Below are 27,924 nucleotides of genomic sequence, written 5' to 3' on the forward strand. Positions count from 1 at the left end.
CCTGATTAGATTAAACTGTAGACAATACAGAAGAAAACCTGGTACGAAAAACAGAGCCAAGAAACATATATACGGTTAATTCGCAGAATCAAATGGTTCGTGAAAGTATATGAAGGTATTTCATAAAAGTTATATGTAAAGATATGCCATTAAAGTGAAAGATACGCGATTAAAGAGTCCTGGGATGGTTGACATGAACAGTTCCAGGTTTACAACAATGATTCATTCACTGTTGGTATCAGGAAGTTTCAATTACTGATATTTTAGGCGAAGTGACAGGGACAGTTACATCAGTTATGATAAGCACAAGCCTATGTTATCTGGACAGTTTTATCCTACCTAAGTGTTAAATTTTGTATTGAAAGACACTTCATAGAGAAAAATAAATTATAGTTGTAAAGAGAAGGACTGAAATGGAAAATATTATGGAATGCTCTCTCCTCTTAAAACTTTTTGATAGTTTAAAATTTTCTCACATGTGGCAGCCTGATTTGTGCAATATCAAATATCTTTTATCACCTAAGTCTTAATTGCTTTCTCTCTTAACTTCCCTGTATTTCCTTTGTATTATTTTCAGCTATCAGTTAATCAGCATGTGCTGTTTACTTGCAAAGATCATTTGGTTTCCAGGAATCCTAACTTTGTACGAATAATATTTTGAGGTTGAAGATTGAGATTAAATCCTATCATATGGTAAATATGCATGAGGTAGATGAAAGCACGGTCTTTACACTTCTCAAGTTATTTATTTAATTTTATATGATTGTATTTTTAAATTTTAATTCCGGTGTGGTTAACACTGTTATATTAGTTTCACGTGTATAACATAGTGATTCAGCATTGCGTGTTACTCAGCGCCCACCCGGATCAGCGTACTCTTAATCCCCTTCACCCGTTTCCCTCATGCACCACCTTCACCTCCCCTCTGGGAACCGTTTGTTCTCTATATTTAAGGGTCTAGCTTTTTAATTTGATTTAATTTTATTATTTTATTGGTATATCTTTTTTTCTTTTTCTTTTTGTCCATTTATTTTGTTTCCTAAATTCCACAAGAGGGAAATCATTTGGTATTTGTGTTTTTCTGACTGGCATATTCTGCTTAACGTTATAGTATAGACCCATCCATGTTGTTGCAAGTGAGGGCATTTCATTCTTTTTTATGGCTGAATAATATTCCACGGTGTATATGTGTGTATGTAAGTGTGTGTATATGTATACATATATGTCACATTTCTTATCATTCATCTGTATGATCTTGTTTCTTAATTACAGCAGAACCATCAACACTTTCTAAAGAAATCAGAATTAAGTTGGAAATCACTAGTGTCCAGCTTCTAAATACAGTACACAGTATGTGTCTTATGTTGTGACCCGTAATAAGCATGGCTCTCTACCATGTCTACAGAATGAGGAAAGCTGCCCGACGCGGTGGCGCGCGCCTGTAGTCCCAGCTACTCGGGAGGCTGAGGCAGGAGGATCGCTGGAGCCCAGGAGTTCTGGGCTGCAGTGCGCTCTGCCGATCGGGTGTCCGCACTAAGTTCGGCGTCAATATGGTGACCTCCCGGGAGCGGGGCACCACCAGGTTGCCTAAGGAGGGGTGAACCGGCCCAGGTCGGAAACAGAATGAGGAAAGCATAGTAATCCTATAATTTATTTAGTATTCTAAGAAAAATTATAAATTGAGGAATTGGAAATTATTCATATATGCCCATTTATTCAGCAAGTCTTTATATATAAAAGCCCCTTGTCATAATTCATTTAAAATATCCGTACAAGCAGTGTCCATATGGAATACTAGAGAGTCATATGTGTCTTTCTTTTACTTACCAAACATGCAAGTTTAGAGACAAGGGCATGAACTTTATAGTTAAATTCTCAGTTTTTGCCACATATAAATACTAGATGCTCTTGAGCATCTCTCTTATTTTTCTGAGCATCAAGGTTTTACATCTGTAAGGTGACTAATAATGATTTTCTACAACAGTTAATGGTGGCTCAAAATGAAATAATATATGTAAAGCATTTACCATGTAATAGGACCTCAAAAGTGGAGTTTTAATAAAAAAAAGAATAGCATACATTTTATAGTGATGTTATGTCCATTTGGTCTGTATATGTGCTGTTATCTCACTGTATTATATTTTTAGTTTAATTTATAATTTCAGAGTTGGTGGGTCCTTAAAGATTTATATTTCATTTGATTTTTTTTTAACAGGAAAGGAATCTAATCTAAGATAGTTTAATATTGCTAGATGTAGAATAGCAACTAAAGCTTTCTGACATGCAGACCAATATTCTATTCATAGCAGTTGGCTCTTTGAGATGATTTGTTAACTATGTGTAAACTTGAAAAAAAAAAACTATTCAGTAGCTAATTCTCAGCATGTTTTAGTAGAAAGAAAATTTTGAGACATTGGATCAAAATGTTTTTTAAAAAATATTTATACCACAAAGTATAGTTTTGAAAGACAACTCCATGATTGACCCACTACTTGTTATCCTATGTTTTAAGTAGGATTTTGTTTTCTTTTGCAAGTGTTGTTCTTTGTGCCAGTTGCTACCATAAATGCCTACCCTAGGTAGTATTAGTAGCTTCAAAGGAAACTTTTGGAACTCTATATTGGGTGAGTGAAGCAGGCACTAGAGTTTAAGACAGAAGTTATTTTATATAATGATTTTATAATTAAATCTTTATTATTTTTAATCTAAACTGAGAGTTAGGCTTTGGTTTGTGGAGTCCTGTCCTTCATGGATTACAATCCCGTGATTCAGTTTTACAATAATAACTACTTACTGTAAGTACTTGCCTTTTCTATTAATAACACTGTGTAAGACATGATGCTGTTGTATACTGTGTAAGTTTGGAAACTTACTCCCTGTAATGTCAGTGTCTCTATGCAGGCCTAGTTTACTTAAAAAATTAGAGTACCGTATGGCATCATCTTTTCTCACTTCCTTAACTGATGTGAATCTATATATCTGGAGCCTTTGCTGTATTTTTCCTACCATAAATTGAAAGGGTGGACGATACTAAAAGGTCTTTTATTTTTTGTTTATATACTTGTGTTGCAAAATCATATAATAGTTCTGTAACTCCCTAACTCTTGAAAATTCCTAGTTTGAATACTGTGGCTTTGCATTGCTCAGCAACTGGAAAAGACTTTACAGTCTATCAATTCAATTTCAGCTGAGCAATGAAAAACAAGAAAGTGTGTGCCAAAGTACTCTATTGTATTCTGATTCATTAGTTTCATATGGGAAACGGGGATGGAAAGTTACTACATGCTAATATAAGGGTTCTAATTAAAACGTCTAGGATAAACATTAAATAACACAGCATTATATAGCTTTTTGGTCCTTATTTAAAATTTTCCTTCCACATAAATATGTTCAGTAAATATTTATTTGTCTGAAATATCTTTTTGCTACACATGCTTTTAACTTTTTTGTTTCTTATTATATAAAAGTTGTATTGCCAAAAACTATGGACAACATTAGTTTTATTTAGAAGGTCGATAATAGCCATGCTGAAATACCAGTTAAGAGAAACATTGCAAAAGCTCAGTGGGTATTAATTTGGAATACTAGCCGGCTTATCTCCAAACTTCAGGAAAAAGTTAATTATTTTTGCACTTGTTTATAAGCTTATGATTTTAACATTTGAGTTATGTCTAGAGGATTTTTTTAAACTTATTTGTTTAATTGAAATCCAACTTGGTTAAATACAGTGTTATAATGATTTTAGGAATAGAATTTATTGATTCATGACTTACATATAACACCCAGTGCTCATCCCAAGTGCCCTCCTTAATGTCCATCACCCATTTAGCCCATTCACCCACTCAATAAATTATTGTTATTATTTTACTGTCAACTATTTGTTAGGAACTAGAAGGCTTCATGTGAACTATTTTATTGAGCATTGCCATTGAGACAGGAGGATATGTTCCAAGCAGATAAGAACTTGACCTTGGTTTTAAAAAGTGACTAGCACTTTGGGAGAAGAGCAGCAGGGAGAGGGAAGGAACTCCAGAACGTATAAGTATATGGTAAAACAAAATAACATTTATGAATTCAACATCTATTAAATACCCACCGTGTTCTAGACACTGTGCTAGACACTGGAGATAGACCTGTTTTATAGAACTGTAATTTAATGGTCAGGTAAAAGGTAATTGTGACAAATGCAGTAAGCAGCACATTGGAAGAGGGTAGACCCCACAGTATTTTGTGAGCACATAAGGGCACGTACCCAGAACCTGTTCAGTTCTGCCTGGATATGGGGTGGAAAAAGGTTGAGCTAGATTCTTGATTCTCGTTGGCCAGAAGCATGAGCGTGGCATACCATCACTTCCTAGACTCAGCACCTTGGGCAAGATACCTAATTTCTCCAAGCCTTATCTGTAAAATTAGTATTATTAAAAATAATAAAGCTAACATTTATTGAACCTTTATTGTGTGCCAGACATTGTGCTAATACTTTATACATATATATTCTTTAGTCTTCAAATCTAGGAGGTAGAGGCTGTTGTTTTCCATGATTATAACTAGGTGCTGGAGCCATAATACTAACAACAGGTAGGCTGACCTGAGACTCCGGCTTTAACTTGTAATTGTGCCTAATTGGGAGAGTTGTTCTGAATCTTAAATAATATAACTTAGGTAAATAGTTTACTCTGCGTGGCACATGGATGTTGGCCTCTGTTTCTGTTGAGTAATCCAGGAGGTGATGAGGCACTGAAGTTTCTTAAGCAGCTGTGTGTATGTAAAGGGATCATAGTTTGGAGAGAAAGAGGTTACATTCACCTATTTGTTCAGCACCTACTTTGGATCCAGTCCAGGTACTGTGTTAGTTGCCAGGGAAAGAGGGTGAATGAAAATATTGTTCCTCACTTACAGAATCTGCTCCCCACTTTTGCCAAGTATGGAAGACAAATCAGTCATTATAGTAGAGTACAGTGTTCTTTAATGCCATGATGTGGGCATGTTCACTGTGTCCCAGGAACATAGGGAGACTAGGGAGTATTTAAATCAGACAGAGTGATCAGGGAGATGACTTCAGAGTTATTGTGGAACTAAAAGAGTAGTGGTAGGTATGAAGAAAATAGTTTTGAGAAATATTTTGGAAGTAGACTGGACAGGAGTTAGAGACTAATGGTATGGAGGCTCTTATTTAGATCTTATTTCACCAAAGTTGGTCGGAGGGAGTTGGTGAAGACTTTAAGGACTGCAGTGGGAGGAACATCTTTGGAGTCTAAATAATGAATTTGATTTTGGGTATGTTGAATTTGAGGTGTCTGTGATAAGATATAAGTGGAAATATCTTTAGAAAAATAGAACTGGAATTTAAAAGAAAGGTAGGTGCTAGATGTATAAATTAGGGCATGTTTATCATGTAGATAGGTAGTTGAAATCATGAGACTAGATCAGGTAGGTCAATGAAGAGGATCAAAGCCAAATTTGGAAGAAATATAAATTTCATTGGAGAAAGGAAAAGGAATTAGCTAAGGAAGTTAGAAGAGGTAGTCAAAGAAATAGGAAACAAATCAAAGAAAAGTGAGGGAAGTTAAGGGAGTAAAACATTTTAAAAGAGGGAACGTTCCATTGTGACAGATGCTATAAAGATTGTCACATATTATTTTAAAGGCTTATGATTTTGTTTTCCACCTAAACTCCTTAACTTATAAAGTATCTTCAAATGAATGTGATATATGTATATATATAAATGCTAAAGCATTTTGATTATCATGTCAAAAAGATAAGATGCATTTTTCCCTCTTCAAGTATGGAACCTCAAGGTCTTTGTGATAATGGAAACCAAAAAATTGATTGGTAAACCGCTTCAACCAGCAAGACCTATTCGTCATCTGACTTCTCCCCCTGGTAAGTAATCTTGGGTATACATCTTTAAATATTAATTGGATAATGGCTAAATAGTATTTAAAAGGCTAACTGATTATAAAGTAATTGTTTACAGTGGATTAAAAATAAAGAAAACTGATGATCTCCTTTGTTTGAAGAGTTTAAAAGTATTACCAAAGAAAAAGACTTACTAGTCTACTGGTGCATAGTCTACCAGTCTAGCACAGGTAGAAAGCATAGGTCTTGCCTGAGTAAAGCTTTATGCATTATTTTTTCATTTCTCATTTTCATGGTTAACTGGCTTCTGCTTAGAATGATATTCTCAATACAGATTGTGCCCTATGATTCTGGTCACTGTAGAGCAATAATGAGGGAGAGAGAATTAGCCTTAAAAAAAATTCCTACCTGCATATAAATGAATGAAGGGATGAATTAATTCATTAATACGAGCAAAACAACAGTTACAGGTTAGGGCTATACTTGAGCTGGGACATATAGTCTTATTTTTCAGAAAATCTTAACAAAAATTTCTAAAATTAAAAATTTCTCTTTTACTCATGTAATTAGTATTTTGGACAAATTATTGAAATAATTTTTCCTAAATTGGAATATTCACCTTTTAGTTTTCCATTATTGCCAGAATGGCTTCTATATTCTAACTTAAGGGTGTGTATGTGTGTGTGTATAAATAATATATACATTTAATTAATGACTTACTAATTTTAATTAGTTAAGTTTAATAAGTATATAAATCTCTCCTATTAAAATACTCTTTAGTACATGTGTCCAACTGTGTTTCCTGGCTATTTAGAATAGCTCTTTTATTGGGTGGAAAGATGAAGCAGAAAAGATAGTTATGTCACCAGTTCTTCAGTCTTCTATTTATTCTCCCATCTTTGGTTTTTTGCAAGGAAGATTGTCTCTACTTTGGTCATGTTTCTTCTGAAGATGGCTGTGTAACTTAAGACAGACAAATGAAATTAAAGAATCTTCTGGATCATCGCTTTAGCAGTGTTGATGTCATCACCTGTTTCTCTCTCTCTCTTTTTTAATGTTTATTTATTTTTGAAAGAGAGCCTGAGCTCAGGAGAGGCAGAGAGAGAGGGAGACAGAATCCCAAGTAGGCTCCACACTGTCAGCACAGAGCCCGGCATGGGGCTTGATCTTATGGGCCGTGAGATCATGCCCTGAGCCAAAATGAAGAGTTGCACCCCAATACACTCTGATGCATCTCCTTCTGATGTTCTGAAGAAGCAATTGTTTAGGGTCAAGTCCCAGATTTTCTTGTAAAGGGAAGGGTAGAAAGCCATTGGCACCAGCTCTTTCTGTGACCAGCCTTTTAATAGCACCTCTCACTCCCTCATCTGTACAGATTGAGTTTCTTGTTTATCCTTCCCCTCTAAGGCTGTTGTAGGAGTTAAAGGTAGTGGGCTCATCTCTTATTTAGTTATATCCTCTTAAGATCCAGAAAAGAGTAGATTTATTGGGTAGAAAAGTGTAATAAATCAGAAATTATTTTTGTCCTTTTCCAATATACTTATGTACTCCCTAACTAGCTCATATCCCCCCCAAATTCTTTTTCTTTCAGACCCAGATAGAATTACTTCCTTTTGCAAAACTTTCTTCTATATTACAAAGCCATTGTATCTTCTCTGTACCTCTCAGATAACTCGTTTTTATCATAGTAATTGTTGGAGGTTTTTTTAAATTAGACCATGAACTCTTTTATCTCTGAACTCTTTTCACACTTACTTGCCCATCCCCCTAATATAGTGGGTGACATTTCAGTGTTTCATAGTGTTGAATGAATGTTTGTTGAGTAGATGAACCATCAGAAAATATTTCAAAACAGTGATTAGAATATTTTGGATACTTCAGATTTTTAGGCTATGGTAATGGGTATTTAATGTAGCTTTCTTTTTTTCTCTTCTAACAGGAGTAGTATTCCCTTTCAACTTTCAAAACGAATATCCATGCAACACTCAGTGCTTACAAAGTGGAGTTAGCAGAGTAAGTCCAAGAAATTATAATAAAATAAGGCATTGCAGACTGGAAAGTAACATTTGTTAGATGAGTATTTTGTATCAGGTACTGTGTTAGGTGCTTTATATGCTTTTTTTTTTTCTTGAATTTTTTTAAGTTTATGTATTTATTTTGAGAGAGAGGGGTGAGGAGGGGCAGAGAGAGAGGGAGAGTGAGCCCCAAGCAGGTTCTGCACTGCCAGTGTGGTGCCAGATTCAGGGCTCGAACTCACAATTTGTGAGATCATGACCTGAGCCAAAATCAAGAGTTGGATGCTTAACTGACTGAGCCACCAGGTGTCCTATGCTTTATATACTTTTTGAAATTATATTAAAGAAAATTACCAGCATTTTCAAATCTAAACATTTTGTTATATTTGTTTTAGAAAATGTTAAAGAAAAAACCTGAATAAGATAATGTTCCAAACCTTATATATCCCTCTACTAGCCCATTTTGTTTCATTTAAAAAATTTTTTAATTTTAATTTTAGTTTATCTTATTTTATTCTCTCTTTTTTTAATGTTTTAATTTATTTTTGAGAGAGAGAGACAGCATGAGCAGGGGAGAGAGAGGAGTAACAGGATATGAAGACAGGCTCCAGGCTCTGACCTAGCTGTCAGCACAGAGCCTGACGCGGGGCTTGAACCCACAAACCATGAGACCATGACCTGAGCTGAAGTCGGAAGCCAAACACTTAACCAACTGAGCCACCCAGGTGCCCCTATCTTATTTTATTCTCAAGTTAGTTAACATACAGTGTTGTCTTGGCTTCAAGAGTAGAATCCCACTATTTCATTTTCTTCACAACCCTCCTCTTACTCCATGTGTGGGTGTATGAGAATAGTTCTCATTGTGCAATGGAATCCTATTTCCTGCCTTCCCCAAGCATTGCATTAAATGTGTGTGTATTAGGGCCAATCCTGGAGATGTGCCCAGAGAATGGGTGGCTGGTCCGAGGGACACACAGCCACATGACAGGGTTCCAAAGAAAGATGAGCTTGAGCCCCAGTCCTATCACTTCCAAGCCTTTTGACCTTGCATGAGTGATTTCTTTAACTTCTCAGAGCCTCAGTTTCCTCACCTGAAAATGGGGCCAATAGGTCAGTGTAAGGAGGAGGCAGCACCATGTCTGGCATATAGTAATTGCTCGCTGTGTACGTGCAGCAGTTCTCCTGGCTGTGTGTGCACCGTGCTCCCTACCACCCTCCCATTGTCTTACCCTCCTCCTCACCTTCTTCTGAATTATTGTCAATTTATTTTTTCCATGAATATATTCATACTATTTTTTTTTACAATAAATAGAATTGTCTTAACTCTTTTGTAATTTTATGTAAATAGGACTATACCCACATGTGTTTTTGCCATTTTTTCATTGAGGGTTATGTTTTAAAATATCTTTTTGGCTAAGTAAAATAATCAAAATTGAAAATATACAAAATGGCATTTAATGGAAAATTTTCCTGCAGTCTCTATCCCCTTGTCACTGATTTCTTCTGATCAGAAGTAACCATTCTACCAGTTTCTTACCTAGATACTTCTAGAAATAAATAATGCATGCATAAGCGTAAGTATGATCATAAGAAATAGAATATTAGGCAACTTTTAAAATGAATAAAGCAGTTCTATATATCCTGACATAAAAAATCTACATATATTAATACTACATTTTTTGGTTCCATTTTCTTTTGGAGGACTTGGCACTTTTTTTTATTATTACAATAAATGCTACAGTGAACATCAATCCACATATTTTTATCCATGTTTGAGAGGTTCTCTGCAGTGTAAAACTGAAGTAGAAGTAGTATGGTAGCAGGTAACCTTATCGTCAGTGTTTTTATTTGCTGCTAAATTACTCTCCAAAGTGATTTGTATGAGCAGTGCATGAGGGGTCTGATTTTTCTACGTCCTTACCTTGTTACTGTCAGACTTCAACATTTTGTCTTGCTTCATGGATGAGAAATCATTTCTGTTTGTTGGTTTTCATTTTTTAAGTCCCTATTACTTGTGAAGTGGTTGGACATCTTTTTATATGTTTAATTTGGCCATTTGTGTTTTCTCTTTTCTGAATTACCAGTTCATATCATTTGCCCATTTTTCTTGGGCTGTCTTTTTCTTTTTGGTTTGTATTCCTTTAAAATATATTTTGGATTTTAATTATTGATTTTCTTATATGCAGAGCAAATATTTTCTTTCCTCGGCATATGGTCTAGGAGAGAATTGTTTCTTTTTCATGTTGTTTTTGTTCAGAAGTTTTAAATATTTATGTATTTTTCTTCGTGATTTCACTTTTTATGTCATTGTGAAGTCTTCCCATCTCTAACATCAAAAAATATTTTCCTACATATTCTTCCATTAACTTAAAATTTTTGCTTTCGTATTTTCAGTATCGTCTACCTGAAATTGACTTTTTTGTATTTGATAGATATCTGGGGCATTTAGGTGGCTCAGTTGATTAAACTTCTGACTTCAGGTCAGGTCATGATCTCATGGATCATGAATTCTAGCCCCGCGTCGGGCTTTGTGCTGACAGCTCCGGACCTGGAGCCTGCTTCAGATTCTGTGTCTCCCTCTCTCTCTGCCCCTTCACTGCTCTTACTCTGTCTCTCTCTCCTTCAAAATAAATAAATATTAAAAAAAAATTTTTTTTAAGACATCTACATTTTTTCATGTAGATGACCAATTGTAAAGTATAATTCATTGAATAATTTACTTCCATATAGACTTATGACTTTTTTATTGTACAATAAGTTTTCGTATACATTGGGTCTTTTTCTAGGCTCTTTATTCTGTTCCATTGATCTGTATGCATGTCTTTCTGTCAGTATCATGATCTCTTAATTACTCCTGCTTTATATTAATTTTTATACGTTATTATAATATTTTATTCTAACAGTTAGCATGTCCTTAATTAATATAATGATAAAGTTTATAACTCTTTTTAGAGCTATTGATCTTCTTCCAAAAACTTTATGTGTGGGGCCTCTGGGTGGCTCAGTTTGTTAAGTGTCTGATTTCAACTCAGGTCATGATCTCATGGTTTCTGAGTTCGAGCCCTGCATTGGACTCGCTACTGTCAGTACAGAACCACTTTGCAACCTTGGTCCCTCTGTCTTTCTGCCCACCCCTGACTCTCACGTGCTTTCTCTCTCTCTCAAAAATAAATAAATGTTTAAAAAAAGTTTGTGTAAAAAAGGAAATATTAATATTACAAATTTTATAGAGAAAAATCAAATCATGTAATTAAATATATTCCTAAACTTAAATTTTGTGTGCTGCTTCAGTTATCATGTAAAAGCCACCATAACCAATGTAAGAGATGCCACATATATGATGGACACTGTTTACTATGTATTTTTTAAAAATTTATTTATTTATTTTGAGAAAGTGCAAGCTGGGGAGGGGCAGGGGGAGGGAGAATCTCAAGCAGGCTCTGCACTGTCAGCACAGAGCCCAATGTGGTGTTTGAACTCACAAACTGAGATCATGACCTGAGCCGAAATCAAGAGTCAGACCCTTAACCAACTAAGCCACCCATGCACCTCTATCAAGAGTTAGGCCCCGGGCACCTGGGTGGCTCAGTCGGTTAAGCATCTGACTTTGGCTCTGGTTATGATCTCATGGTTCATGGGGTCGGACTCTGTGCTGACAGTTCAGAGCCTGGAGCCTGCTTCGGAATCTCTGTTTCTTTCTCTCTCTCTGCATCTCCTCCATTCATGCTCTGTTCCTCTCTCAGTAATAAACATCAAAAAAATATTAAAAAAAGAAGAGTCAGACCCTTAACCAACTGAGCCACCCATGCACCTCTGCATTTTTAAACCATCTTTATTAAGGTGTAATTTACCATGAAGTGAACCCATTTGTTCAATGAGTTCTGACAAATATATACCCTATGTAACCAACCTCACAATGAAGGTATGGGACATTTTTATCTTCTCCCACAAAGTGCCCTTATATCCTTTAGCAGTCATTTACCATCCCTGGATCCTCTGACTCCTAATGCCCCCTCCTGCTCCAGGCATCCACTGCAAATTAGTTTTAATTATTCTAGAATGTCATGTAAATGAAATCACATGTATATATCCTTTGGTGCTTGTTTGTTTGTTTTTTTGTTTGTTTTGCTCAGCATAATAGTTTTGAGATTTTTTTAATGTTGTATATATCTATCGTTGGCTCCTTCCTTCCTTCCTTTCTTTCTTTCAAGGGCAGATGAGGGGCAGAGAGAGAGAGAGAGAGAGAGAGAGAGAATCCCAAGCAGGCTCCACTCTGACAGTGTGGAGCTGAAAGCAGATCTTGAACCCATGAACTGTGAGACCATAACCTCAGCTGAAACCAAGAGTCAGACTTTTAACCAACTGAGCTATAGTTGATTTCTTTTTAATGTGAAATAGCATTCTGCTCTATGAATATAGAATGATTTGTTGATTCATCAGTTGGTGGACATTGAATTGTATCTAATTTTTAGATATGAATAAAGCTACCATGGATGATTGTGTTCAAGTCTGTGTATGGACATACACACAGCACACAAGAGTAGAGTTGATGAGTTTTATGAGAAGTTTGTTTAGCTTTATAAGAAACTGGCAGTATGTTTTCTGGAGTACTATCTTACATTCCCACCAGTAATATGCACCAGCTCCAGTTGCTTTAGAACCTACCACTTTTTAGCCATTTTAGTATGTGAACATTAGTATCTAATTATATTTTATTTATTTATTTATTTTTAATTTACATCTAAGTTAGTTAGCATATAGTGCAATATTGATTTCAGGAGTAGATTCCAGTGACTCATCCCCTGTGTATAACACCCAGTGCTCATCCCAAGTGTTAGCCCTTACCTATTTAGCCCATCCCCCTACCCACAGCCTCTCTAGCAACTTTCAGTTTGTTCTCTGTAGTTAAGAGATCCTTATGTTTTGTCCCCCTCCCTGTTTTTATAGCATTTTTCCTTCCCTTTTCTTATGTTCATCTGTTTTGTATCTTAATTCCACATATGAGTGAAGTCATATGATACTTGTCTTTCTCTGACTTATTTCACTTAGCATAATACCCTCTAGTTCCATCCACATTGTTGCAAATGGCAAGATTTCATTCTTTTGATTGCCAAGTAATACTCCAGGGTGTGTGTGTGTACCACAACTTACTTATCCATTCATCTGTTGATGGATATTCGGGCCTTTTCTGTACTTTGGCTATTGTCAGTAGTGCTGCTATAAACATTGGGGTGCATGTGCCTTTGAAACAGTACACCTGTATCCCTTGGATATATACCTCGTAGTACAATTGCTGGGTCATAGGGTATTTTTAACTTTTTGAGGAACCTCCATACTGTTTTCCAGAGTGTCTGCACCAGTTTTCATTCCCACCAGCAGTGCAAAAGAGAGCCTCTTTTGCTGCATCTTTGCCAACATCTGTGTTGCCTGTGTTGTTAATGTTAGCCATTCTGACTGGCATGAGGTGGTATATCATTGTGGTTTTAATATGTATTTCCCTGATGATGAGTGATGTTGAGCATCTTTTCATGTGTCGGTTGGCCATCTGGATGTCTTCTTTGGAAAAGTGTCTCTTCATGTCTTTTGCCCATTTCTTCACTGGATTATTTGTTGTTTTGGTTGTTGAGTTTCATAAGGTCTTTATAGATTTTGGATACTAACCCTTTATCTGATATGTCATTTGCAAATATATTCTCCTGTTCCTTTGGTTGCCTTTTATTTTTGTGATTGTTTCCCTTGCTCTGCAGAAGCTTGTTATCTTGATCAGGCCCTAGTAGTTGATTTTTGCCTTTGTTTCCCTTGCCTTTGGAGACGTGTTGAGTAAGAAGTTGGTGCAGCGAAGGACAAAGAGGTTTTTGCCTGCTTTCTCCTCTAGAATTTTGATGGTTCCTTGTTTAGGTCTTTCATTCATTTTGAATTTATTTTTGTGAAAGGTATAAGAAAGTAGTCCAGGTTCATTTTTCTGCATGTTGCTGTCCAATTTTCCCAACATTTGCTGAAGAGACTGTCTTTATTCTAATGGAGATTCTTTCCTGCTTTGTCAAAGATTAATTGGCCATATGTTTGTGGTTGCATTTCTGGGCTCTCTGTTTTTGTGCCAGTACCATAGTGTCTTGATGATTACAGCTCTATAATACATCTTGAAGTCCAGGATTGTGATGCCTTCAGCTTTAGCTTGCTTTTTCAGTATTGCTTTAGCTCTTTGGGATTTTTTTTTTTTGGTTCCATACAAATTTTAGGATTGTTTATTCTAGCTCTGTGAAGGATATTGGTGTCATTTTGATAGATATTGCATTGAATGTGTAGGCATTGGGTAGTATCAACATTTAAAAAATACTTGTTCTCCCAATCCAGGAACATGGAATATTTTTCCTTTTTTTGTGTGTGCTTTCTTCAGTTTCTTTCATAAGCTTTCTATAGTTTTCAGTGTATAGATTTTTCACCTCTTTAGTTTTATTTCTAGGCATTTTATGGTTTTTGGTTCAATTGTAAATGGGATTGATTCCTTCATTTCTCTTTCTGTTGCTTCATTGTTTCTGTGCATTGATTTTATATCCTGCCACTTTGCTAAATTCCTAGATCAGTTCTAGCAGTTTTTTGGTGGAATCTTTTGGGTTTTTCATATAGAGTATTGTGTCATCTGCGAAGAGTGAAAGTTTGACTTCCTCTTTGCTAATGTGGATGCCTTTTATTCCTTTGTGTTGTCTGATTGCTGAGGCTAGGACTTCCAATACTATGTTGAATAACAGTGGTGAGAGTGGACATCCCTGACCTTAGGGGGAAAGCTCTCAGTTTTTTCCCCATTGAGGATGATACTAGTAGCGAGTCTTTCATATATGGCTTTTATGACATACTTCTTGAAGTATGATCCTTCTATCCTACTTTCTTGAGGGATTTTATCAACAAAGGATGTTGTATTTTGTCAGATGCTTTTTCTCCATCTATTGAGAGGATCGTGTGGTTCTTGATGTGATGTATCACACTGATCATTTTGCAGATATTGAATCAGCCCTGCATCCCACTTGGTAATGGTGAATAATTCTTTTAATGTACTATTGGATCCAGTTGGCTAGTATCTTGTTGAGGATTTTTGCATCCTCTATTTATATTTTAAATTTGCATTTCCCTAATTAATGAGATTGAGCATCTTATCATGAGCTGATTTGCCATGTGTATTTTTCTTTTTTTCTTTTTGGTGAAATGTCTGTTCAAATATTCTGCATATTTTTAATATTTGGGTTGTCTTTTTATCATTGAATTGTAAGAAAATTAGTATGTCATACATGTGTGTTTATTTCTAATCTCTCTATTTATTGATTTATATGACTTTTTCCCCTTTAATTGACATGTAACATGTGTAAGTTTAAGATGTTCAGTGTGATGATGATTTGATACATGTATTACGTTGCAGAATGTTTATCAAAACATCCTTCATTTCACATAATTATCATTTTGTTATGGTGAGAACATTTAAGATTTATTCTTTTAGCAACTTCCAGTTCTACAATACAATATTGTTAACTATAGTTACACACTGTACATGGGTCTCCTATGTCCATCTTTTTGTCAATGTCACTTTACAGAATGCTGTAGCTTTATGATAAGCCTTCATTTCAGATAGTGAAAATTCACTAACTTTATTTTTTTTCACATTTGTCTCAAGTGTCTAGGTCTTTTGCATTTCCATATAAGTTTTAAGTGAACTTAACCAATTTCTACAGAAAGTCTATTAGAATTTGAGTCTAATGATTAATTGGGAAGAATAAACAACTTAACAATGTTGTCATATCTTTCCACTCTTTGTATTTTCTAGCATAGGGGTCTTTTCTTCCATAAACATTCACTTTTCACTAGTCAGGCCAGCCTAATCCTCTAAGTGTTGTTTAAGCATCACCTCCTATGTAAAACCTTTCCTGACATTTTTAAGCCAACTTTTTCCTCCTACTCATTCCTTCTATCACACTTTCTGCATATCTTCATTATAGAATTCTCAAATTTTATTGATTTGATTATGTAAGATTATAAATTTGTAAGATTATTACTTTATTGTAATATGATAATTGAGATAAGCTAACAAAATTTTAGATATACGTTCTTACATGTTATGAAAGATTTGAAATAATCAGTATTTTTAGTTGTTAATATATGCATAAATGATAAAGAACATCTTTTTCCAGATTCCTTGATGTATGGTTGACAAAAATTGAATATATTTAGATATACAACATGATTTTTTTATGAAGGTGTACAACCTGATTTAATGAATGTATACATCGTGATATATTTATAACAACATTCATCACCTCACACAGTTACCAATTTTTTGTGTGGTGGGAACACTTTTAAAGTTTTAAATATATAATAATAATTATAATTACCATGTTGTTTATTAGATCTCTAGAGCTGATTATCTTATAATTGGAAATTCGTATTCTTTAGCCAGCATCTCCCCATTTCCCCTGTCCTCCACTCTTGGCAACCACCATTCTGTTCTCTAATATCATGAGTTTGACTTTTTAAAATTTCACATATAAGTGAGATCATACAATATTTATCTTTCTGTGTCTGATTTATTTCACTTAGTATAATTTCCTCCAGGTTCATCCATGTTGTCACATATGACAGGATTTTCTTCTCTTTTTATGGGTGAATAATACTCTATTTATATTTTTTTCATCTATCTCTATCACATTTTCCTTACCCATTCATCTGCTGACTTGTGAATAATGATGCAGTGAATGAACATGGGAATGCATCAAGACAGTGATTTTATTTCCTTTGGATGTATACCCAGAAGTGGGGTTGCCAGATCTTATGGGAGTTTTACATTTAAGTTTTTGAGGAACTTCCATAATGTTTTCCAAAATCGCTGAATCAATTTACATTCCCACCAACATTGTACAAGGATTCCTTTTTCCTCCCATTCTTGCCAGCACATACTTCTTGTCTTTTTGATAATAGCCTTCCTAGCAAGTGTGAGGTGCTATCTCAGTCTAGTTTTGATTTGCATTACCCTGATGATTTAGCAATGGTGAGCATCTCTTCATGTGTTTCTTGGCCATTTGTGTGTTTTCTTAGGAAAAATGTTTATTCAGGTTTTTGGCCTATTTTTAAATTATTATTATTATTATTATTTTGCTATGGTGTTGTGTTAGATCTTTATATATTTTGGATATTAATCCCCAGTCTGCTAATATGGTTGGCAAATATTTTTTCTCATTCTGTTGGTTGCTGTTTCATTTTGTGGATTGATCTTTTTGCTGTACAGAAGCCTTTTAGTTTGATATAGTCCCACTTACTTAATTTTGTTTTGTGGCTTGTGCTTTTGATGTCATACCTGTTGGGGACTGCCAAGTTTTCTGTCTGCCTCAGGCAAGGCTTATCACTCTCTGGAGAGTGAACCAGTAAACAAGATTTGCATCTGGAGGCTGGAGATTGCCATTTCCTGGTCAAAATAACTTTGGCGTCTGTCATGCTGGGCAAGACGTGGAGTGGCCAAGGTGCACAAAAGATCAAAACCGTATTTTGGATTATTCAGTGCTAGCTTCCCGTCCCCAGCATTGCAAAGGCAAGTCTGGGCGCTTCTTTTGATATGCTTGACTCTGTTTACCTGGTAACTGACCTTGGTCAGCTGCTTTGTTTTCCCCGCCTTGAAACCTTCATAAGAGACAGTTTTCTGAATAAAGCTCTCTCTCTTTCTCCTGATCTAAAACCCGTGAGTTGTGTCTTTACTCTCTGCATCTCCCTCTCCCTCCTGCCCTGTTTTTCTCTCCCTCCCTCAGGAGAAGGACCCGCGACGGAGGCTCGCTCAAAGCCGGGGAGGAGCCAGCGCACCGTGGCACCTGCAAGTGCCGCCCCAACCCGGGGTGGAAGCAGCGGACGGGCGGGGGAGGCCCCGGTGGCCGGGTTATGACACATACCCCAAAAATCTTTGCCAAGACCAGTGTCAAGGAGCTTTTTCAATATGTTTTCTTCTCTGAGTTTTATGGTTTCAGGTCTTCTATTTGTTTTTGATCCATTTTGTTTCATTTTTGTGTATAGTGTAAGGGTCCAGTTTCACTTTTGCACATGGATATCTAATGTTCTCAACACTGATTTTTTGAAGAGACTATCCCTTTTGCATTGTGTATTCTTAGCTCCCTGTCAGAGATTGACTATTTGCATGAATTTATTTAAGTTGTCTATTCTGTTCCACAAATTTATGTGTTTTTTTTCAAGATTTTTAATCTCTGAATCAAGGGACTTACGACCCCAAGATCAAGAGTTGCATGTTCTACTGACCGAGCTACCCAGGCACCCCATTATGTGTCTTTTTATGTCAGTATTATAATGTTTTGATTAGTATAGCTTTGTAATATAGTATGGAAGTGTGATGCCTCCAGCTCTGTTCTTCTTATTCTAGGTTATTTTGGCTACTCAGGGTCTGTTGTGGTTAATATGAATTTAGGACTGCATTTCCTATTTCTATAAAGACTGTTATTGGAATTTTGAAAGGGATTTTACTGAATCTGTAGATCACTTTAGGTAGTAAGGGCTTTTTAACAATATTATTTCAATCTATGAACACAGGATATTTTTCCATTTATTTATGTCATTTTTAACTTCTTTAGTGCTTTATAGTTTTCCACATGCAAATATTTTACCACCTTGGTTAAATTTATTCCTAGGTGTTTTATTCTTTTAGATACTATTTAAAAAAATTTTTTTTTCAGATTAAAGTTTACTTTTCAATTTGATTTTAGACTTGTATTTTAGTGTGAGTGAAGTGTGCTTCTGCTAAAATTTTGAAATTAAAAATAATTTTTAAAAAGGACAATAAAATCCATATTATAGTTTATTAAATCTACCAGGAAGAAAAACTTTGGAGAGTGAATATCTTTGGCGTTTGTGTATTTTTTCTACCTCTACTTAAAAATAAAAATTTTGCTAAAATTTGATTTTTTTTTCCTGATAACTTACTTTGGTGACTCAGTACCGTAGAATTATCTCATTACCTTTCATTATGTTGTAGGGTTAGATAACTTTCTGACTTCATTGAGTTACTGTGGTAGAATTTGCAAATATTTAAGGAAAGGGCTACAACTTGTTACTACAGTGATAGAGGTGTTCATTTTTCAGGATAGATGTCTTCAGAGAAACCTACCTTAATGAATTACCATGGTTCAGAGTATGGCCTACTGTTGCGAACTGATTTTTGTCAGCATAAGGGATGATTTTTTTAATGTTTATTTTTGAGAGAAAGAGAATGAGCTAGGAAGGGGCAGAGATGTAGGGGATCCAAAACAGGCTCTGTGCTGGGAGCACTGAGCCTGATGTAGGGCTCAAACTCACAAACCATGAGATTATGACCTGAGCCAAAGTTGATGCTCAACTGACTGAGCCATCCCGGTGCTCTAAGAGATGATCAATAAATTATATTGACCCAACTTTGTGAAACTGATTTATAAAATCATAAAACCCATTATTTTATCATGAAAAATCTTGCTGTCTTGTGCTCTGACATTCTTACTGGTTCCACCTGGTGTATTATATGCACTAGGGAGATTTATGGGAAGCTAAATTGTAATCAGGGTACTTCCTGTTGAGCATGGAATCAGAAGAGGAGTTAGTTTAAGATCATGACAGATAGTTAAAGATATATGAATATATATTGAAAGATTTTTTTTGCTTACTTTTAATAAGTGTTCTTACAAGATTGCTTATCCTTTAAGACCAGAAATATGTCTTGCCTGATACTTTGATTGTTTAGGAATATCGTTTTGGATGGTAGAAAAAAGAGGTTATATTAAACTTTTAGGCCATAGTTAAAAGGTATATTTTCTTTTCTTTCAATAGAGTAAGACGAATGGAATGCAAGCCTTTTCTCAAGGTCATAATGAACAACAGCAACATCAGTCTCCAGTTAAAAAAGGTAAATTTTTACCACAATTCCTAAATTTTGTAGGGAGTCTTAGTAATCATGGTAAGTTGATATTTGCTTAGCTGCAAACTTTACGTGTGCACAGGAAGTTTTATTATATTTTTTTGGTTGATTTCTGTCTATATTAATCATGCTATAGGTGTGACTGCTTTAGAGGAGAGACTGTAATAACAAGGCTTAAACAAGATAGAAGTTTACTTCTGTATCTTTTTTTAAAGTATTTTTATTATTTAAAAAATTTTTAATGTTTATTTATATTTGAGAAAGAGAGAGAGAGAACACGAATGAACAGAGAGAGACAGAGACAGAATCTGAAGCAGGCTCCAGGCTCTGATCTGTCAGCACAGAGCCTGATGTGGGACTCAAACTCAAGACCCATGAGATCATGGCTTGAGCTGAGGTGCCCCTATTTCTGTATCTTCTGTATCAGCTCATAATTGAGCTGATGTGTTAATTCTGCTCCGGTGAAGTATTACCTGACTCAGCCTCCTGGCTTTGCTATCTTTAATGTATAGCTTCTGTCTTATTGCCCAAGATGAATGCCTTTTTCCACCATTGTGTTCCCTATCTAGCCATCAGGAAGGAGGGGAGAGGTAATTCTCCTTAAAAGTGTGACCCATAAAGTAGCATATATCACTTTCACATAGTATCTCATTGACCAGTATTTAGTCATGCTGTACAAAGCAGACTGGAAAATGTAATCTTTAGCTGTGTAGCCTGCTAATTCCATTACTAAACCAGAAGGAAAGAACTGTTCTTGGGAATAACCAAAGTCTCCCCTACCAGCTACTTTTTAATGAAATAAAAATAATTAATTTAGTTTCCAAATTTTTGTAAATCTTCTGTTTAAAAGTTATGAAAATACTCTATTACCTTTTTTCTCTAGTATTTAACTCCATATTTCTAAATAAAAATTTTTTAAATTTTTTAAATGGTTTTTATTTATTTTTGAGAGACAGAAACAGTGTGAGCAGGGGAGGGTCAGAGAGAGAAGGAGACAGAATCTGAAGCAGGCTCCAGGCTCTGCGCTAGCTGTCAGCACAGAGCCCGACGTGGGGCTCGAACCCACGACTGTGCGATCATGACCTGAGCCAAAGTCAGATGCTTAACCGACGGAGCCACTCAGGCGCCCCCATATTTCTAAATAAAATTTAAATTGCTTCCAACTTTTAAATTTTTTGATATTCTATATTGGCAGCCTGGTTTGGAAAATGAGAACTTATATCTTCCATGTCACTTCCCTCACTTCTTCATCCTTCTTTCTCTCCTTCCCACCATATAGTTATTTCACAAGTTTTAGTGAAAGCATTATCACTCTTTATATTATAAATTATACAGTTGCTTAGCCAAGAGGTACATATCTTTTGCATACAATTCATCATTTTTTCTTGGAGCTAATGTTTGCATTGTTTTTCTCTGTGACTCTGGTTAACATTTCCCTTTAAATGCTCCAACAATTCTGTTACTCTTACCTGTAATATTTTTCTAATGCACAGTGTATCAGTTGGTATATTTTTCCTCCTAGGAAACTTCTTGTAAGATTTAATAGATGGAGGCAGAGATGAGAGGAAAGAAAGAGACAGAGTTATGGAGCCAAGAAAGCCTTTATTGGGATCTGCGATTCCCAGGCGAGGTTCTGACTCCGGGAGTGGGGAGTCAGGGAAGTCGCACCTGCTTTACCATTTCACAATTTAAACCATTTAAAAAATGTATAATTTGGTCATTTTCAATACAGTATTGTACCGTCATTACCACTCTCTAGTTTCAGAACATGTTTATCATCCCAGAAGGAACCTCAAATCCCTTAAGTAGTCATTTTCCATTCTCCCATCTGCCCAGACATTCACAAACCCTAGTCTACTTTTTGTCTTAATGTATATACTTATTCTGGGTGTCTCATTTAATGGAATTATCTTATATGTGACCTTTAGTGTCTGAGTTCTTTTACTTACTGTTTTCAAGGTTCATCCATATATAGCATGTATCAGTACTTCATTCTTCCCATTTATGGCTGAATGATATTCTCTGGTATGGATATACATTTTATTTATCTCTTAGTTGATGGGCATTTGGGTTGTAAACTTTTTGGCTATGATGGATAGTGTAAGATTTAATAGATGGAGGCAGAGATGGGAGGAAAGAAAGAGACCAGGTTATGGAGCCAAGAAAGCCTTTATTGGGATCTGCGATTCCCTGGGCAAGGTCTCATGACCCCGGGAGTGGGGAGTCAGGAAAGTCGCGCCTGGTAGGCGATGGGTGGGGTTTTTATGGGTGAGGGGGTTCTGGGTTTGATCTTGTGGGGCAGATCATCAAATAAGGGCATTTCAGGGACGTGGCAGGATCGAATAGGTTGCCTCCTCTGTCAGGGTGATGGGAAGCTGGAGCTTCATGATTGGCTGTTTTCAAACTGGCCCGGGACAGTCCAGGTCTGCAGGTGGTGGGTGGGGGGCCATCGGTGCATGGAGTTTTTCTCCGACCTACAGCAGAATGGCTGCTCGGTCACCACCTTAAGGTGACTCTTACAGATAGCTGTAAATATTTTTGTACAAGTGTGAACACATGTTTTCATTTCTCTTGGATATATACCTGGGAGTGGACTTGCCAGGTTGTATGGTAATTCTATGTCTAACTTCTCTGAGGAACTCTCCAGATGTTTTCCACAGTGGCTACACCATTTTATTTTCACCCTAACAATGTGTGAGGGTTTCAATTTCCTGACTTCCTTGTTAGGATCTTTTTTTTTTTTAATAGTCGTTCCAGGGGGTGTGAAGGTATGTCATTGTAATTTTGATTTTTGATTTGCATTTCTATAATGACTGATGGTATTGAGAGTCTTTTCCTGTGCTTATTGGCCATTTATGTATTTTCTTTGGAGAAAGTTCTATCCAAGTCTCTTTTTTTCCCCAAGTCTCTTGAACTATATTTTAATTGGGTTATTTTATTGTTGTTGATTTATAAAAGTTCTGGATACTAGACTCTCAAACTACTTTCTTTCTGCTACTTTCCTTTCTTCCCTCTCCCCTGTCCGTGCTCACTTCCCTTCTCCCCCTCCATATACACATACACTCTCATAAGCTTGTGTAATAAGATATTTGAGATATATATATATATATATATATATATATAATGCATATAATATGCATATATATTAGACCCTTATCAGATATGTGATTCTAGGCTCTTATCAGATATATACATATCAGGTATACAATTTGCACATATTTTCTACTCTACTGTAATTTCTTTTCATTCTCTTGATAGTGTGCTTATGTGTCCAAATTTTAAAAAATTGATAAAGTTTGATTTATCTTTTTTCTTTTGTTCATGCTTTTGGTGTCATATCTAGAAATCACTGCCAAATCTCAGATCATGGAGATTTATCCCTATGAGTATTATGGTTTTAACTCTTACATTTAGGTCTTTGATCCATTTTGAGTTAGTGTTTTTTTTTAATTTTTTTTATGTTTTTTATTTTTGAGAGACAGAGACAGCACGATCAGGGGAGGGTCAGAGAGAGGAAGACACAGAATCTGAAGCAGGCTCCAGGCTCTGACTAGCTGTCAGCACAGAGCCCAATGCAGGGCTCAAACCCATAAACCATGAGATCATGACCTGAGCCGAAGTCGGATGCTTAACCAACTAAGCCACCCAGGCGTCCTGAGTTAGTTTTTCTTTATGGTGTTAAGTATAAGCCCAACTTCTTTTTTTTTTTTTTTTTGCATTGGGTATCCAGTTGCCTCATCACCATTTGTTACACTATTTTTTTCTCCATTGAATTATCTTGGCATATTGGTTGAAAATTATTTGACCGTAGGGGTTATGTGTTTATTCCTGGATTTTCAGTCTGTTCCCTTGATCTATATGTCTGTTTTATCCCAGTATCACACTGTTTTGATTATACTAGCTTTATAGTAAGTTTTGAAATTGGAAAGTGTGAGTCTTCAACTTTGTTCTTTTCAAGCTTGTTTTGGCTATTTGGGGTTTATAAGGAAATACTATAAATAGTTAAGTGTATGCCAACAAAGCAGATAACCTAGATGCAATAGAAAAATTACTAAAAACACAGAAATTTCCAGAACTTCTTAAGATGAAATAGAATATCTGAATAAATGTATAGTCAGTTAGGAGATTGAGTCTGTAACAAAAAAATCTAACAAAGAAAAGTCCAGGACTTGATGGCTCCACTGGTGAATTCTACCAAATATTTAAAGAAGAATTAATACCACTTTCTCAAATTCTTCCATAAAGTTGAAGAGGAAGGAACATTTCTGAACTATCCTTTGAGGCCAGTATTACTCTGATACCAAAGCCAGACAAAGACATCATGTGAAAATATGTTTCCCTTAGAATATAGGCATAAAAATACCAAGAAACCAAATCTAGCAGCAAAGAAAAAAAATTATATACCATGGCCATGTGGGATTAATTCCAAGAATACAAGAGCAGCTCAACATGTGAAAATCAGTTTTCAAATAATAGTGAATAATAATAGACCACATTAACAGAATGCAGGGACCAAACAAAAAACAAAACAAAACAAAAACACCATCTCAGCTGACGCAGAAAGAGCATTTGACAAAATCCAATGCCCTTTCTTAATAAATACTCTTAGCAAGAAATAAAGGGGGAATTTTCTCAACATAATAAAGGGTATATATAAAAAACCCATAGCTAACATCAAAATTAGTAGTGAAAGACTGCAAGCTTTCCTCCACTAAGATCAAGAACAAGGCAAGCCACTTTCACCCCTTAAATTCAACGTTATACTGAAGTTCTAACCAGAGCAGTTAAGAAAAAGAAATAAAAGACATTCCAATTGGAAGGGACAAAGTAATGTTATCTCTATTCACAGATGACACAACCTTATACATGCAAAATCCTAAATCCATAGTATAGTACATGTAAAAAATCATTAGCGCTAATAAATGGATTCAGCAAAGTTGCAGGTTATAGAATCTTTGTTATTCATGATTTTGGTAACTTGATTCCTTTTTCTAGTTGATTTTGTTATTTTGATCTTTTCAACCAACTTTTGGTTTGTTGATTATTATTTTTCTATATTTCATTTGTTTTTAATCTTTATTATTTCATTCTGCTAGCTTTTGATTAGTCTGCTCTTCTTTTTCTAGTTCTTAATGTTTGATGTTAGGCACTTGAGTTGTTCTTTTTAATTTTTCTTTATTTTTAAAGTTTATTTATTTTGAGAGAGTGCAAGCCAGGGAGGGACAGAGAGGGAGAGAGAGAATTCCAGGTAGGATCCATACTGATAGTATGGCTATCACCTGACATGGGGCTCAATCCCATGAGCTGTGAGATCATGACCTGAGCTGAAACCAAGAGACTCAATGCTGACTGAGCCACCCAGGCACTCTTGAGCTGTTCTTACATAAAGTAGATATTTGTAGTTATAAATTTTGCTCTGAGCAGTGCTTTTGCTGTATCATTTAAAGTCTGGTATGTTGTGTCTTTGTTTTCTTTTGTCTTTGTATATTTTTTAAGTTCTCTGTTATTTATTCTTTGATCCATTGGCTTTAGAGTATGTTTCTAATTTCTACATACTTGTGCATTTTTCAGTTTTACTTCTGTTATTGGTTTCTAGTTTCATTGCATTATGGTCAGAAAGGATATTTTGTCTGATACCATTGTTTTTAAATTTATTAAGACTTATTCTGTAGCCTAACATGGTTCATCCTGGAGAAACTTTCATGTGTACTAAAGAAGAATGTACATTCTGTGTTTTTGAGTGAAGTATTCTGTATATGCTTGTTAGGTTTATTTGGCTTATAATGTTGTTCATGTCCTACATTTATTTCCTTGTCGATCTTTTGTCTAGTTTTCTGTTCATTATTGAAAGTGGGGTTTTGGATCTCCAGTTATTATTAAACTCTCTGTGTTCCTCCAATTTGGTCTGTTTTTCTCTTCTGTTGTTATGTACTATATGTTTATAATTATTACTGTAATGAATTAACTTTTATCTGTTATAACAATTTTGTCTGTTTTCATTTGGATATTAATATATCCACTCCAGCTCTCTTTTGGTTATTGTCTGCATCAAATATCTTTTTCATTCTTTCACTTTCACCTTATTTTTGTGATTGCATTTAAAGTGAATATCTTTATGGGATTCCTGGGTGGCTCAGTCAATCTTCCGACTTCAGCTCAGTTTATGATCTATCAGTTTGTGGGTTTGAGCCCCGCATGGGGCTTTGTGCTGACAGCTAGCTCAGAGCCTAGAGCCTGTCTTCAGATTCTGTGTCTCCTTTTCTCTCTGTCTTTCCCCTGCTCACACTGTCTCTCTCTCTCTCTCTCTCTCTCAAAACTAAATAAAAAATTTTTTTTAAAGTATCTTTAGGCAGCATATGAGTCAATCATTTTTAATCCATTTTGCCAATCTACACTTTTTAATTGGTGTGTTTATTACTGATAATTATAATTACTAATAAGGAAGGACTAACTCTATCCATTTGGCTATTTGTCTTCTATAAGTTTTATATACTTTTTGTTTTTCATTTCCTCCATTAATATTCTCTTTAGTGTTTAATAGATTCTGCTGTATCACTTTTATTTCCTTTTCATTTCCCTTACCATATATTTTTTAAGTGTTTTTATCTTGAGAGAGAGACAGACACATGCCTGAGTTGGGGAGGGGCAAAAGAGAGAAGAGATAGAGGATAGGGAGGAGAAAAGAGAGAGAATCCTAATCAGGCTCTGCACTGTCAGTGTAGAGCCCGGTGTGGGGTTTGAACCCATAAACCGTGAGATCATGACCTGAGGTGAAATCAAGAGTCAGAAGCTCAACTGACTAAGCTGTGCAGACACTCCATCCCTTAATGTGTATTTTGAGATTATTTTCCTAGTGGTTGCACTGGGGAATAATTTTAATTTACAACAATCTAGTTTGAATTAATACCCATTTAGTTTCAATATTATATAAAATTTTGCTTCTTTAGTTTCACTCCGCCTTTGCATGCCATTGTCACAAATTTCATCTTTATGTGTTGTGTAATCTATCAATCTAGATTTACAATTCTGAATTTTTATGTTTTTCTCTTTCAAATCATATAGAAATAAAGGGGAGTTATATGCACAAATTCATTGATACTAGTTTTTAACTTACCAATGTAGTTAGGTTTACTAGTGTTTACTTCTCAATGTATATTTCAGTTACTTTGTACTTTTTAATTTCAGCTTAAAAGATTCCCTTTAGCATTTTTTCTAAGGCAAGTCTACAAGCAATGAAGTCTCAGTTTTTGTTTATGAGTAGTCTCAATTTCTTTTTCATTTCTGAAGGTAGTTTTTTTGGATAGAGATTTTTTTTGGTTGAGAGTTATTTGTTTTCAGTACTTTGTCTTCCCACTGCCTTCTGGTTTCCATGGTTTCTGATGGGAAATCAGTGTTTTTATCTAATTGAGAATCCCTTGTTAAGTGACAAACTGCTATTCTTGCTGACTTCAAGATTTGTCTTATAATAGTTTACCTATAATAGCATCTCAGGGTGAATCTCTTAGAGCGTATTCAGTTTATAGTTCATTGAGTGTCTTAAATGTCTCATTATTTTTTCAAACATTCTTTTGCCCTTTCTCTCCTCTCCTCCTGTCACTCCCATCATGCATTTGTTGGTATTCTAGCTGTGGTTGTACAGATAATCATTTTTCTTCATTCCTTTTTCTTTATACTCCTCATACTGGGTAATGTCAACTGACTTATCTTTAAATTTGCTGATTCCTTCTCTGCCTGTTCATATCTGCTGTTAACCATTCTAATGAAATTTTCACTTTGGTTGTTATACTTTTTTCTTAAGAATTTGTTTTCTTCCTTTTTGTAATTTTTATTTATTAATATTTTCTGCTTGGCAAGACACTGTCTCAAGATTTCCTTTAGTTCTTTGAGCATATGTAGTTTATTTAAAAGTCTTTCTATAGTCCAATATCTGCATCTTCAGAGAAAATTTCGGTTTCTTTTTTTTTTTCCTATGTAGGGAGCCATACTTTCTTCATTCTTAGTATGCATTGTAATTTGTTGTTGTTTTTAATAACTGAGTATTTTGAATATAGTGTTTAGTTAACTCTGGGAATCAGATTGTTGTTTTTAATAACTGAGTATTTTGAATATAATGTGTTAACTCTGGAA

At 35.3% G+C, this 27,924-nt stretch overlaps 1 protein-coding gene across 1 annotated transcript in view; it reads left to right on the forward strand.

Moving 5' to 3' along the window:
• Positions 1–642: 642 nt before the first annotated feature.
• The window catches only part of LOC115284893 (uncharacterized protein C8orf88), a 39,776-nt gene continuing 12,494 nt past the window's right edge, over positions 643–27,924 (forward strand). The window contains exons 1-4 of the mRNA XM_029931350.1: positions 643–693; positions 5,785–5,883; positions 7,799–7,872; positions 19,710–19,785. Coding sequence (XP_029787210.1) covers positions 5,811–5,883; positions 7,799–7,872; positions 19,710–19,785 — 223 coding nt within the window. The 5' untranslated portion in view covers positions 643–693; positions 5,785–5,810. The remainder of the gene's footprint in view (positions 694–5,784; positions 5,884–7,798; positions 7,873–19,709; positions 19,786–27,924) is intronic.

Source organism: Suricata suricatta, unplaced genomic scaffold, assembly GCF_006229205.1.
Source record: "Suricata suricatta isolate VVHF042 unplaced genomic scaffold, meerkat_22Aug2017_6uvM2_HiC HiC_scaffold_25, whole genome shotgun sequence".
Taxonomy (NCBI): domain Eukaryota; kingdom Metazoa; phylum Chordata; class Mammalia; order Carnivora; family Herpestidae; genus Suricata; species Suricata suricatta.